At 39.9% G+C, this 15,869-nt stretch overlaps 1 protein-coding gene across 1 annotated transcript in view; it reads right to left on the reverse strand.

Moving 5' to 3' along the window:
- Positions 1-5,649, reverse strand: part of MYO5C (myosin VC) — a 96,696-nt gene extending 91,047 nt beyond the window's left edge. Inside the window, exon 1 of the mRNA XM_057723964.1 lies at positions 5,480-5,649. Coding sequence (XP_057579947.1) covers positions 5,480-5,506 — 27 coding nt within the window. The 5' untranslated portion in view covers positions 5,507-5,649. The remainder of the gene's footprint in view (positions 1-5,479) is intronic.
- Positions 5,650-15,869: the final 10,220 nt, after the last annotated feature.

Genomic DNA, 15,869 nt, shown 5'->3' on the forward strand with positions numbered 1-15,869 from the left:
TCACTCATGCATGCACACATCAAACATTTTCTGAGTCTCTACTGCTCCTTGTTCTCTAGAAACCCTTGGTCAACAGGGGAGACGGAGTTAAGGAGCTATTACAAGTCATCAAGAAAAGTGCCTGGATGGAGGGGCTGCTTGCAAAGATTTCTCAGAAGAGGCACTTCTCAATGATGTGACTGACAAGCGGTTAATATCCAAAATACACAAACAGCTCCTAAAACTCAATATAAAACAAACAACCAAGTCAAAAAATGGGCAGAAGACCTCAATAGACATTTCTCCAAAGAAGACATACAGATGGCCAATGGGCATATGAAAAGATGCTCAACATTGTTAATTATTAGTGAAATGCAAACAAAAACCACAAAGAGATATCACCTCATTCTCATCAGAATGGCCATCATCAAAAAGTCTACAACTGAACCATAATGGAAAAGAATATAAAAAAGAATGTATATATGTATACAACTGAGTCACTTTGTTGTACAGTACAGATTGGCACAACATTGTAAATCAACTATACTTAAATAAAAATTTTTTAAAGTCTACAACTGATAAATGCTGGAGAGGATGTGGAGATAAAAACCCTCCTAAACTGTTGGTGGAAGAGTAAATTGATGCAGCCACTATGGAAACAGTATGGAGGGTCCTTAGAAAACTAAAAATAGAGCTACCATATGATCCAGCAATCCCACTCCTGGGCATATATCCAGAAAAGATGAAAACTCTAATTCGAAAAGATACGCCCCATAGTTCATAGCAGCACTATTTACAATAGCCAAGACATGTAAACATTCCGAGTGCCCATCAACAGATGACTGGTTTAAGAAGATGTAGGGGGTGTGTGTGTGTATATACTAGTCAGCCATAAAAAAGAATGAAATATTACCATTTCCAGCAACCTAGGGAATATCATACTAAGTCAGAAAAGACAAATAGTATATGATATCACTTATATGTAGAATCTAAAAAATAATACAAATGAATCTATATACAGAACAGAAATAGACTCATATAGGAAACAAACTTATGGTTACCAAAGGGGAAAAGGAGTGGGGTAAGGAGAGAGAAATTAGGAGTATGAGATTAACAGATAAAACTACTACACAATAGATCTAGAGACTGTCATACAGAGCGAAGTAAGCCAGAAAGAGCAATACAAATACCGTATGCTAACTCATACATACGGAATCTAAGAAAATGGTACTGATGAACCCAGTGACAGGGCAAGAATAAGGATGCAGATGCAGAGAATGGACTGGAGGACACGGGGTTGGGGAGGGGGGCAAAGGGGAAGCTGGGATGAAGTGAGAGAGTAGCATAGACATATATACACTATTAGCTGTAAAATAGATACCTAGTGGGAAGTTGCTGTATAACAAAGGGAGATCAATTCAATGATGGGTGATGCCTTAGAGGGCCAGGACAGGGAGGGTGGGAGGGAGTCGCGGGAGAGAGGGGATATGGGGATACATGTATAAATACAGCTGATTCACTTTGGTGTACCTCAAAAACTGGTACAAGAGCGTCAAGCAATTATATTCCAATAAAAAGCTTAAAAAAAACTACTATACATAAGATAGACAAGCAAAAAGGATTTACTGTATAACACAGGGAACTATATTCAATATCTTATATTAACCTATCATGGAACATAACCTGGAAAAAAGATATATAACTGAATAACTTTGCTGTACACCTGACACTACACAATATTGTAAATCAACACTACTTTGATTAAAGAAAAAAAAAAGAAGAGGCACTGTTCAAATTGAATTTGAAAGATGCAGGCACTGGTGAGCAGAACAGACAGATATTGTGCCTAGGCATGGAGTGGTGAAACTGCAGGAATGCACTGCAGGATGACAAGAAGTTTGGCAGAGGGTGCGCCAAGGTAGGAGCTGGCAGGCAGTGGGGGACACAGAGGCGGAGTCTTGTGGTTGCTCAGTGAGTCTGAAAGTGACAGGGGCCTCCAGAGGGGCTCAATTAGAGCATGGCCAGACCGGTTTTTCTCAGAGAGATTTCAAATAGTGGAACTGCTGAACAGCAAGTGCTCTGAACATTTCTAAGGCATGTTGCCCAATAGCTTTTGAAAAGGGGTGGGTCGTGTTACACTTCGACTGGCAGCAACTACTCTCAACACACTTCCTCCCAGGAGTCCCCTTTCTCAGGACCTCCCTTCCGGTGGTTCCTGTGCCAGCTCTCCCATGTCCTCCTCCCTGTGATGGCTCCATCTGCGGCCCCTCTGCCTCCTCACCTCCCTGAACAGATGCATCCCCAGTGTCCTGTCTTGGCCCTCTTCCCTCCCTTGATGAGGCCCTCATGCCTGGGCATCAACTACCACCACTGGGCAGAAACTCCTGGCCCATCTTCTATACAAACCTCCAACTACTCAGGGCACTGCCCCCAGGAAGCCCCCTTACTGCCTCAACCCCCACAGGTACAAGCCTTGCCTCACGACTTCCCTAATGTCTTCTCCTCCTGATGTCCCTGTGTCAACAGCACCTACCTGCTTCGATCATCCAGACTCTAGGCTCATGTCCTCCTGGGCCCATCCCTCTCCCTCACACACCTGGTCCAGTCTTGCACTCTCACCTGCCTCTGCATGCTCTCCAGACACTGCTTCCACCCTCCACTTCTAATACTGCAGCCCTAATGATTTCCTGGACACTTAGGATGACCTGAGAATTCAGCTACCTGACTCCAGCCTCTCTGCCATGGGCACAGAGTCCCATGGTCCCTGCTGGCATATCTGACTTACACCACCCTGGATCCTGTCATCTCCGTTCAAAACCTTCATTGGAGTATAAAGCCCTAACCTAACTCTTTGGCTGCCATGACTCTCCCCTGCTCAGCCCCATCCCCCAAAAGTCTCCTCCATGCCTTCCTGGCCTCAACAGATTGAATTACTTGACATTTCTCATTTCTCACTAATCAGAAAATTCCCTGAGGGACTTCCCTGGTGGCACAGTGGTTAAGAATCCACCTGCCAATGCAGGAGACGTGGGTTCGAGCCCTGATCCGGGAAGATCCCACCTGCTGCAGAGCAACTAAGCTGGTGCACCACAACTATTGAGCCCATGTGCTGCAACTACTGAGGCCCGAGTGCCTAGAGCCCATGCTGCGCAACAAGATAAGCCAAGCAATGAGAAGTCCGTGCACCGGCACCAAAAGTAGTCCCTGCTCACCACAACTAGAGAAAGCCTGTGTGCAGCAACAAAGACCCAATGCAGCCATAAATAAATAAATAAAATAAAGCAAACAAAAACTTCCCAGCCCCTATCACTTAAAAGAAAAAAAGCAAAGAAAAAAAGAAAGAAGAAAAAAACTCCCTGAGGCAAGACTAATCATTAAAGACATTTTTTTTCTAACCTCCCCCAAGCATTATGTTTTATATATGGAAAGTGCTAAACAAATGTTTTATGGGAGATAATATGCCTGTCTTCAATGCAGGAAGGGAAATTAGTCAGGGACCAGGCAGGTAACAGCAGTGTAGAGTGGGTGAGTGGGGCAGCCTGCAGATCATGGGGTAGGTGTGGATGTCACACAGGAACTGGCTGCCACGCAGGGATCCCTGAATGGACAGCCCACCTGTCACCCTGCTACAGGGTGACTATTTGCCTCTGAGTGCAGCAATGGGTTTCAGGTTGTTTCAGAGTGTTATGTGGCTAAGACTGTGCAGGGAAACAGAGCACTCCCGAGGGTTCAATGTGGCCAAAGATCCCCAGTCATAATCTTTGACTTAGACCAACTGGCTAGATCTGCGGACTTGGGAGAGTGATAGAGAGCGGTAGGGAAGCAAGGGAGAGAGCATAAGATTTTTGTCTCTGTTTAAGGAAGAACTCTTTAACAAAGAAGTTTTCTACAACCTAAACAGGGAGCTACACAAATGGGAGGCTTTCCCACCTCTGGAACTGACAAAGTGGAGGCTGACTGGCCACCAGGAAGGGAGGCACCTGGACACAGGTGCTTACTTGGACACAAAGTGGGTAAAGATGGCCATCAAGGCTCCCTCTGGCTCTGGGATTCTCAGAGTCTTTGTCCATCCAAGCTCACCTCTAGAAAACTCTTCCATATTAATTTTCCTACATTGTGCCTGGCACCTAGTTGGTATTTAATAAATATTTGTGAGTCACTTGATGATAAGGGTATTCATACCTGTGCGTTTTTGTTTCAGGAAAAATTGTTACTTAGAATGGATTAATCAGCATTTTTCTCTGACCTCCAAAGTATCTTCCAAGAATAGTTTTGTTCAAGAATTTTCTTTTACTCCAGTACATTGAAAACCTAAGCATTGTTGGATATCTGATGGCTCACATTCTCACTGGTAAAACTATCCAAACACTGCCATTTAGAACTCTAGTTAATGGAAATGCACTAGAGGGGGAGATACTGTTTGATTCATTTGTATTTGTATTGTCAACTAATTAAAGTAGAAGAAAAAAGTTTGCCTAAACCATTGAAACAAATTATTTACAGCCATCGTTTATATTTACAGCGAAAGTGTCTCTTTAAACATAAAGCTAGGGCAACATGTCAGGGGAAATGCATGAATTCTAGCTTGATCTATCTGAATACTGGGGACCACAGACTTCCCTCACTGGGGTACAGGAGGATCTGGATTTGTGGCTGTTTGAATGGATTTTGCCCAACACTTTCACACTTTTTACCCATATAATTACCCAAGCTCATCTCAGGAGGTTCTGGGCACCTTGTGGGAATGCTGGTCTTCCTGAATAAGGGGTGGAGCCCTCAGACGGGGGAAGAGGAGGTTTCAGAGGAATTCTCTAGAGTGATTCCCGGAACTGGGGTGTATGTGAACGTTTTTTATAAGCTGTAAAGCACCTTGTAAATGTGGGCAAAGAGCCTGTGACTGCATTGTCAGGACCCCTGGATTCCCAAGAGCCCTCAACTTCTACTACGGGTGAGGCCCGGGCCACACTCCCAGGCACCCGCAGCTTCAGGCACCAGATAAACTTAAGTGCACATGCAGGCATTTTGAAGACCCGGGAATTCTAGAAAGCTTCCTGAATACTGCGGTCCGAGCTTCTGTGCCGAGTTGTTCAAGGGGCTCCCCAGAAGGAAGATTACGGATGCTATTATTCGCCCGTGTCTGAGGTTTCCACGTCTCCGTGCGCAAGTCTGATTCCACCTGTGGCTCAGGAGGAGCCGAGAGGCGCGGGAGACACGACGGACCCGCAACTACTCGGGTCCGGAGAAGCAGCCCCTCGCACTCGGTCTTCCCATCCCGTGGGGACCCAGGCTCCCGGGGGGCGCCTTCCCCACGGACAGGGACTGGAGCTCTCGGCGGGGCGAGGGGCACGACGCTCCCCAGACCCCCATTCCCTCCGCGGCCCCTCCCCGCGGCGAGCGCTACAGGTGCACAGGTGCGGCCCGGGCGCCAGGTACAGTCAGCGGTAGCGCCCGGCCGCTTCCCTCCCGCGCGCCCTCCCTCAGGGCGGGCCACCACGCCTACCTGAGTGTACAGCTCGGCCACCGCCATGGACGAGAGAGGGCAGCTCGAGGGCTGCGGAGGTGCGAAGCTCGGGGACTGGGCCGGCGGCTCTATGGCCCCGGGGCGGGTAACCGTCGCTGTGGGTCCCGCACATCAGCGCTGGGCCATCTTGCGGGAGAAGTTTTCCAGAAGCCGACTAACTTTCCCGAGGGCTGGCGTCCCGGGAGGAGAGAAGCCGCGGATTGGTCCTTCCCGGCCCACCTGGTGAGGCCTCGCTGCGATTGGCGGGGCGGGGGCTGCGGGCGGGGCGCCTCGCCTCCTGGCAGGTGCCCGCGATGAAGTGGGTCCACCTGGCGGGGGCCTAGCGCGCAGCCCAAAACCAGCGGCGCAGGGGATTCGCTGGCAGGAAGCAGGTATGTTTCGAGGCGTTTCCGACCCAAGTTTTAGCTCCCATAGGCCTCAGCGTGCTTATTGGAAAGAGCAGAGGATATAGCCATTTGCCTTGAAAACCCAAGAGAATCAACCATTAGAACTTGTTAAAGAGTTCAGTCAGGTGACCATATTCAAAATCAGATTTTAAAATGGTTTTTTTTTCTGTGTGAGGAATAACCAGTTAGAAAATGTTATTTGCAATATCAACGAAAATATAAAGCGTCCACTAACAAAAATGCACTTGGTCTTTGTGGAGAAAATGTTTGAATTCTCTTCAAGGGAATAAAAGAAGGCCTGAATAAATGGGGAAATGTGCTGTTCTCATGGATATTTAATATTTTACAGGTGTCAGTTGTACCCAAATTAATATATAAGCCTAATATAAGTGGAATCAAAATCCTAGCAGGACTTTTGGAGAATTGTAAAGTGACTTTATATTTTTATGGAATAAAAGCTTGTGCATAAGACAATCCTCAAAACAAAGAATAAAGAGGAGATTAACCCTACGGTATATTAAGGGATATCACAAAGCCATGGTGATTAAAACAGTGTAAGACTGGCAGGGGAATGGCTGAATGAATAATGGAACAGAATGGAGTCCACCAAAAGGACCCTGCGTTATATAATGGCCTAGAGAACCAGAGGAGGAAGGAAAAGATTATTTAATAGAAGGGCTATTTTATGAAAAATAAAATAAAAGCAAGTGCATGGCAAACAGTATATCCAAAAATAAACTCCGGATGGATTCATGATTAAAACTTAAAAGTAAAATGACGAAATTATTAGGAAAAAATAGGGGTAATATCTTTTAAATGTTGGGTTAAGAAAGAGTTAAGATATACATTACTAATAAGAAAAAAATATCTAATGGTACACTTTAAATATATGTAGTTTGTATGTCAATTGTATCTCAATAAAAGTTCTTAAAGAAGTGGAAAAAAAAAGAATGAGTTAAGATACAAAGTAGCACAGCTATAGAAGGAAAAAAATGACGGATTTGAGGTCATCGAAATGAAAGATTTCTGTTCAGTGAAGAACACTATTCACAAAGAAAGCCAACAGATTAGGAAATACATTTGCAATTTAAAAACCAAGTGATTAATATCTATAATATTAATATAGAGTATATAAGAAACTACCGTAAATTGGTTAAAGATGGAAAATCCAGTTTTAAATATTGGATAATTGGCAAAGGAAATGAATAGGCAGTTTGCATATGGGGTTACTCAAATGGCTGGTTGGCATATAAAGAGACGTTAACTTTGTTAGAGAAATACAAATGAAAACAACGAGATGTCACTTCACACCCATAAGATTGGCAACAATATTTAGGTTGGACAACATCATATGCTGCCTAGGATGTGAGAAAACAAGAATTTTTTTGCTCACACAGCTAGTGGGAACTATACAGTCATCCCTTGGTTTTTAGGGGATGATTGATCCCAGGACTCCCAAGGATACCAAACTCCTTGGATACTCAAGTCCCTTATATATTGATATAATGGCATAGTATTTGCATATAATTTACACACATCCTTCTGCATGTTTTAAATCATCTCTAGATTACTTATAATACCTAATACAATGGAAATGCTATGTAAATAGTTGCTGAAGCACAAAAATTCAAGTTTTGCTTTTTTTTGGAAATTTTTGAAATTAAAAAAATGTATATTTTGGATCTGAAGTGGTTAAATCTGTGGATGCAGAACCTGTGGATATGGAGGGCTGACTGTCCTGATCCTCCCATTCAAGAGAGCAATTTGAGAATATTTAGTGAAAATAAGTTCAGGCAGAAAAATTCTCAGTTACTCAAAGAGACAATTAAGGAGATGTTCATCACAACACAGCTGTATATGAAAGAGTTGGAAACACTTAAATATCCACCAAAGGGGGGATGAATAAGTAAAATAGTGCATACTTACAATGTAACACTGTGCAGCTGCTAGTAGGAATGGACATGATCTACCTATACCATTCAGAGAGATATAAAAAACAATGCTCAATTGATGTCTAGCACAAGTCATAGATATTTTAAAACTCACAAAAACTGTAATCCTATATGTCGTCCATGGATACCAGCATCTGTAAATAAAAGTGTGGATGATAAATTACAAAATCATCCATTAAATATATAAAAATGGATGTTTATGTGGTTGAGGGAAGTGGAACTGGGGGAAAAAGAAAAAAGGGAAACCAAAAATATTGAAAAGGGCTTGACAGGGACCAACCACGACAGGTGCCAGAAAAAGAGAACAGTGGTAAATTCAATTTTGTGCACTTATTGTCCAAAGTAACATAAAGAAAAAGAAAAGGTATAAAGTGGGTAGGGACAGCTGCGTGGTTCCTCAGAGTTAAGAAAGGAATCTAAATGTCTAATTAGACATTTGTATTTTGACAATTTTTAAATTATTTTTTTTGGCCACCCTGCATGGCTTGAGGAATTTTAGTTCCTGACCAGGGATTGGATCTGGGCCACGGCAGTGAAAACGTGGAGTCCTAACCACTGGACCACCAGGGAATTCCCTACTTTTTGCTGTAAGTAAAAATTTTATTGAAGAATAAAATGATATACAGAAAAGTGCACAAATAATAAACGTATAGCTCAATGTATTCTTATACATGGAGCACAGCAACACACTCAATTAACCACCACCCAACCCAGACATAGAACATTTTCAACATCCCCAAACCTTCAATGTCCCTTCAAGCCATTACTCCTCAAAGACAATCACTGTTATGACTTCTGTCACCATGGGTTAGTTTTACCTATTTTGGATGTTTTTATAAATGGAATCATGTTTGTAACTTTTTGCATTTGGCTTTTTACATGACATTTATCCATGCTGTTGCATGTAGCTGTAGTTTGCTATTTTCTGTTGCAATATAGTATTCCATTGTATAAATATGTTACAATTTATGTATTCATTCTCTTATTGATAAATATTTGTGGTGATGAAGCTCAGGGTACGCCACCCCAAGATGTGCTACTCTGGCCTATAGATTATTTTGAAATGAAAACAGTCAGGGCCCAAAAGAGTAAGGAAGAACCTTTGAACTCCCTCCCTCACTGCCTGAAAGCATTTAAGATAGAGGCCTGTCCCAGGAAGAAGGTATCACCATAGACAACTACAGTAAAGTATGAATTAGGTGTGGTAGACAGAGAGGAACCTAGCAAGGTCTGTTTATGCAGAGTCCTCTTGGTGTCTCATTGCCTTTGGATGAGCCAGCAAATATTTGTTTACCAAACATTAACGATTTTTTATCTTCCTGAAACTACCTTACTTCTCTCTGAAGTCTCAGATCCCCCCACCTCCTTCTCCTAGTCCTTAGTCTCCTTATATATCTCATCTTGGCTTGCTGTCTTTGGAATTCTTCATGCATATGTGGTTTCCCCATGCACGTAAGTTTGATTCTTTCCTATTTATCAGCTTTATTTCAGTTTAATTGCGAGCCAAAAGAACTAAGGGGGAAAACTCCTCTCCCCAAAGTGGCTGTTATGAATAATGCTGCTATGAACATTTTTTATATGGGTCTTTTGATACACAGATATATGCATTTCTGTTGGGTACATAAAAGGAATGGGATTGCTGGGTCATAAGGTATGCAATGCTCCGCTTTAGTAGATATTGCAAGAGTTATTAAAACTTGTATCAATTTCTACCTCTATCAACGGTATATGAGATTTTCATTTGCTTAATATCCTCACCAACCCTTGACACTGTCAGTTTTTTAAATGTTTGCCTTTCTGGGGAGTGTATCGTGATATCACATCGTGGTTTCACTTTACATTTCCACGATGACTCTTTGTTGACCATATTGGTATTCTCTTTTGTGAAATATCTGTTTGAGCCTTTAGGCAACTCAGATTAATATTTAAACAGATTTTCAGCAAGTTCTATTTTTAGCCCCACATCACTTTCAGTGTTGCTGTCTCTGAGTTCTATTCCCGAGTCTTTCAAAGTTCTACCCTGTGAACTGAACTAGGCTACTTCTGGGCTCCCCACTTTTGCAAGCATAGGTTTCAGCCTTCCTGGGTCATGAAGATAAATGATGATCGTCTGTTTTTCATCCTCCAAAATTTGCTGTCACTTCTCTTCCATTCTCTTTCTCGTACTGAGTTTATCATTTTTTAGTGCTTTAGGAGGAAGGAGAGGTCAATACAAGCATTGAATCCACCATCTTTCTTTATGTATTTTGGTCACAAATCCTTTATCGGATATATGATTGGCAAATATTTTGTCCCACTGTGTGGGTTATCTTTCCATTTTCTTCATGGTGTCTTTCACAGTACAAACTTTCAAATTTTGATGAAGCCAATTTATCTATCCTTTTTCTTTTATGGATCATGACTTCGGTATTGCATCTAAAAAAATTTTGCCTAGCTTAAAGTCACAAAAACTTTCTTCTACGTTTCATACTTTCAGCTCTAACTTTTAAGACTGTGATCCACTTTGTGTTAATTTTTGTGTGTGCTATTGAGGTAAAGGTCTAAATTAATCTCTTTCTACGTTTGGATATTGAATTGTCCTGGCATCATTTGTTGAAAAGAATTGTGTCAAATTGCCTTGACAGCCTCATCAAAAATCAATTAACCATAATTTCAGGATGTTCATTTTTGTTTCATAGATTTTATGTCAACACATATGCTAGTACCATCCATGCCTGTAGCTTCAAAGCTTTGAAATTGGAAACTGTAATTTCTTCAACTTTGTTTTCCTTTTCCAAAATTGTTTCGACTGTTCTGAGTCCTTTGCATTTTCATATATATTTTATATAAATTTTAATTTCAGCTTGGGATTTTATTAGGGACTGTGTTGAATCTATAGATCAATTTGGGGAGAACTGCCATCTTAGTAGCACTGAATATTCTAATTCATGGAATTCCTCTTATGCCTAGTTTGTTATAAGACTTTTTAAAAAAACATTGAATAGGATTTTGTTAAATGCTTTTTCTGCATCTATTGAGATGATCATGTTGAGGTTTGTCCTCTATTCTATTAATATAGTGTATTACATTAATTGATTTTTGAATGAGAAACCAACTTTGCATTCCTGGGATAGATCCCACTTGATCATGGTATGTAATCCTGTTTATGTATTACTGGATTTGGTTTGTAATGTTTTGATTTTTGTAATGTTTTTTGTAATGTTTTCATGAGGAATATTGGTCTGTAGTTTTCTTTTCTTGTGATGTATTTTGTTTGGCTTTGCTGTCAAAGTTAGTTGATGTTATTTCATCTTTAAATATTTGATGAGTTACCAATAAATCTGAGCCTAGTCTTTTCTTTATAAGATTATTAATTACTCATTTTGCTTTTACTTGTTATACGTATATTCAGAGTTTTATATCTTTTTGAGTCAGTTTTTATAATTTGTATCTTTCTAGGAATTTCTTTTAATTTGTTTAATTTGTTGGTGTGAAGTCATTCACGGTATTCTACTATAATTCTTTTCATTTTGTTAGGGCCTCTGTAGCAGGGCCATGACTAAAGTGAGGAGCATAGGGTACAAAATTTAAGAAGGTTACTCTCTTTCAGATGCTGAGCTTATATTTGCCTGACCCCCACCTTTCTAAATTGTGCACCCTAAGAAATGATGATGCTCAGAAATGACGTTCCCTCTTTTATTCAGATTTTGGCAATTTTTATCTTTTCTCTTTTTGTGTAGTTAATCTGGATAAAAGTTTGTCATTTTATTAATCTTTTCATCAGTTTCATTAATTTTTCTCTTTTGTTTTCCTGTTTTCTGTTTCATTGATCTCCAGTCTAGTATTTCCTTCCTTCTTGCTTGCATTGGGTTTAGTTTGCTCTTTTCTTTTTCCTAGGTTCTTAGATTATAATCTTAAATTATTGATTTGAGACGTCTTCTTTTCTAACAAAGGCGTGTAAAGCTATGAGTTTCCTTGTATGACCTGCTTTGGCTACATCACATAAACTTTGATTTGTTGCATTTTTGTTTGTTTTTCAGCTCAAAATATTTTCTAACTTCCTTTGTGATTTTTCTTTGTTATTTAGAAGTGTCTTATTTAATTTCCAAATACTTGCATATTTTCCAAATTTCCTTCAGTTGTTTTCTAATTTGATTGTTGATTTCTAATTTGATTCCATTCTCCACTGTAGTCAGAGAACATACTTTGTGTGATTTTAATATTGTTAAATGTACTGTCTTGTTTCATTGCCTTGCATATAATTTATGCTGAAGAATGATCTGTGTGTGCTTGAAAAGAATACGAGTAATTGTTCTATAAAAGGCAGTTAGATCAAAGTGGCTATTTTCAGGTCTTCTATAGTCTTGCTGCTTTCCTTTCTAGTTCTGCTAATTATTGAGAATAGAATACTGATGGCTCCAACTATTATTGTCAAGTTGTCAATTTCTCCTTTCAATTTTGCCAGATTTTCTTCAGGTATCTCAGGGTTCTGTTAGGTGTCTACAGTTTTTTTTGTTTTTTTAAAACAAGGGCTCAGGCAAGGCTTATTTCTTTCTCATATAGAAGGTGGGCACAGGAGTCTGTGTTGGGGTGGTAACCTCAGTGCCAGGGACAAGGAACCTTCTGTTTTGTGCTTCCACCATCCTTCAAAGAAATGGTCCAAGATTGCTCCCCACATGTTGCATTTAAGTGAAAGGGGCCTGGGAGGGCCTGCTCCTTCTCAGGCCACTTGGTCACATGACCACATCTACTAGCAAAGGAGCCTGGGAAATGTAAGTTTTGACTGGAAGAAGGGAAAATAGATATCAATCTCTGACTGCCCATCTCTGGGAAACCTTGGGCAAATTGGGAAGTGGGCAGACACGGTGAGGGAATCATGGTGGAATGGGAACAGAAAAATAACATTCACTAAGATCTAGATCTGGGGAGACATAGCTCACTGAGGTCTGGGCCAGGCTCCCCAGGCACTGAGCAGTGAGTCTGTAGATCTGCATGTGGCACGACTAGACTCACTACTGCTCCTCATTTCTGCTTCTCATGGGCTTTTTCCTCTCTTCCCACCACAGACTGTGTGCCTCTCTTAATTTACACAGTATACATTTATAATCGTTATACCTTCGTGATGAATTGACTTTGATCATTATGAAATGTACTTTTTTCCTCTAGAATTTTTTTTTGTCTGAGTCTATTTTGTCGGATATTGATATAGCCACTCTAGCACTCGTATGGTTACTGTTTTTTGTTTGTTTGTTTTTATGGTAAATCCTTTATTTCTCCTTTTTCTCCAACCCATATGTGTTTTTGAATCTAAAGCATCTCATAAGCAGTACATGGTTGGGTCTTTTTTTTCTTTTTCATCCAGTCTGACAATCTCTCCCTTCTGATTGAAGAGTTTAATCAGTGCATCATTTGAATTTCTATCTTTTAAAAAATGATGTTTCTTGAGTTAATTTTTTATTAGTTCCCCTAGGGATTAAAATATGCATTTTAAGTCATCACACTTCAGATTAATGCTGTATTACTTTCCTACTGCCGCTGTAAACCACATACTGGGTGGCTTAAAACAAGAATGTATTCTCTCACAGTTCTGAGATCACTACTGTTACTGCTGGATGTGGGTTTTACTGCACTCCACATCAAGCAAGTGAGCCCCCACCAGCAGCAAAACTGCTGGGTCTCACAGCTTGCCTGACTCTGGTAGAGCTACAATGCTACCTGAGTTGGAGAGGATGATGGGAACAGCCCCAGGCAAGAATGTCAGACTCCCACTCTTTTTGTTTTTGTTTTTTTTAATCGAAGTATAGTTGATTTACAACATTGTGTTAGTTTCAGGAATATAGCAAAGTGATTCACATATATATAATATATATGATATATTATATAAATATTATAAATATAATAGATATTTAATATAAATATAATATTTAATATACATAAGCATATTAAATATATATAAATAATTATAGATTATTACAAGATACTGAATATAGTTCCCTGTGTGATACAGGAAATCCTTGTTGCTTATCTATTTTATATATAGTAGTTTGTATCTGTTAATCCCATACTCCCAATTTAGACCCCCCCCTTCTCCTTTGGTAAACATAAGTTTGTTTTCCACGTCTGTGAGTCTGTTTCTGTTTTTGAATATAGATTCAATTGTACTGTTTTTTAGATTCCACATATGTTATATCATATAATATTTGTCCTTCTCTTCACTAAGTATACTATTCTCTAGGTCCACCCATGTTGCTACAAATGGCATATTTCATGCTTTTTTATGACTAATATTCCATTATATATATATTTCACAACTTCTGAAGCCAATTGTCTGTTGATGGGCACTTGGATTGTTACCATGTCTTGGCTATTGTAAACAGTGCTGCTATGAGCGTTGGGGTGCATATATCTTTCTGAATTAGAGTTTTTGTCTTTTCCAGAAATATGCCCAGGGTGGGATTGCTGGATCATACAGTAGCTTTTTAGGGAAACTCCATACTGTTTTCCATAGTGGCTGCACCAATTTACATTCCCACCAACAGTGTAGGAGGGTTCTGTTTTGTCCACACCCTCTCCAGCATTTATTATTTGTAGACTTTTCAATGATAGCCATTTTTACCAGTATGAGGTGATACCTCATTGTGATTTTGATTTGCATTTCCCTAATGATTAGCAATGTTGAGAATCTTTCCATGTGCTTTTTGGCCATCCGTATGTCTTCTTTGGAGAAATGTCTAGGTCTTCTGCCTATTTTTAAGTGGGTTGTTTTTTCGATATTGAGTTATATGAGCTCTTTGTATATTTTGGATGTTAACCCCTTGTTGGTCATATCATTTGCAAATATTTTCTCCCATTCCATAGGCATCTTTTCATTTTGGTGATGGTTTCCTTTGCTGTGAAAAAGCTCTCAAGTTTGATTAAGCCCCAGTTGTTTATTTTTGCTTTTATTTCTTTTGCCTTGGGAAACTGACCTAAGAAAATATTGCTATGATTTATGTCCAAGGACGTTTTGCCTATGTTCTCTTCTGGGAGTTTTATGGTGTCATGTCTTATATTTAGGTCTTTAAACCATTTGGAGCTTATTTTTGCATATGGTGTGAGGGAATGTTCTAATTTCATTGATTTACATGTAGCTGTCCAGCTTTCCCAATACCACTTGTTGAAGAGACTCTTTTCTCCATTGTATAATCTTGCCCCCTTTGTCATAGGTAGGTGTGTGGCTTTACTTCTGGTTTCTATTCTGTTTCATTGAGCTATATGTCTGTTTTCGTGCCAATGCCACACTGTTTTGATTACTGTAGCTTTGTAGTATTGTCTGAAGTCTGGGAGGGTTATGTCTCCAGCTTTGTTTTTTTCCCTCAGGATTGTTTTGGCAATTCTGCGTCTTGTGGTTCCATATACATTTTAGGATTATTTGTTCTAGTTCTGTGAAAAATGTCATGACTATTGTGATATGGAATGCATTAAGTCTGTAGATTGCTCTGGGTAGTAAGTCCATTTTAACAATATTAATTCTTCCAATCCAAGAGGATATCTTTCCATTTCTTTTATCATCTTCAATTTCCTTTATCATCTTCAATTTCCTTTATCAATGTTTTATAGTTTTCAGCATATGGGTCTCTTATCTCCTTGGTTAAGTTTTTTTTTTTTTTTAAGATTATTTATTTATTTATTTATTTATTTATTTATTTATTTATTACTTACTTACTTATGGCTGTGTTGTGTCTTTGTTGCTACACGTGGGTTTTCTCTAGACCAGGGAAGTCCCACCTTGGTTAAGTTTATTCCTAGGTTTTTGTTTTTGTTTTTGTTTTTTTTTAAAGCCTACAGCACCTGGTATTCCCAGGTGGTCTCCCAGCCAAGTAGTAATCAGGTCTGACCCTGCTTAGCTTAACGAGGTTGGGCACGTTCAGGGTGGTATGGCCATAGACTTTTCCTAGGTATTTTATTTTATTTTTTGATACAATTTATTTATTTATTTGCCACACTGCATGGCTTGCAGGATCTTAGTTCCCTGACCAGGGATCAAACCCAGGCTCCCACCAGTGGAAGCAT

This window comes from Hippopotamus amphibius, chromosome 2, assembly GCF_030028045.1.
Source record: "Hippopotamus amphibius kiboko isolate mHipAmp2 chromosome 2, mHipAmp2.hap2, whole genome shotgun sequence".
Taxonomy (NCBI): Eukaryota; Metazoa; Chordata; class Mammalia; order Artiodactyla; family Hippopotamidae; genus Hippopotamus; species Hippopotamus amphibius.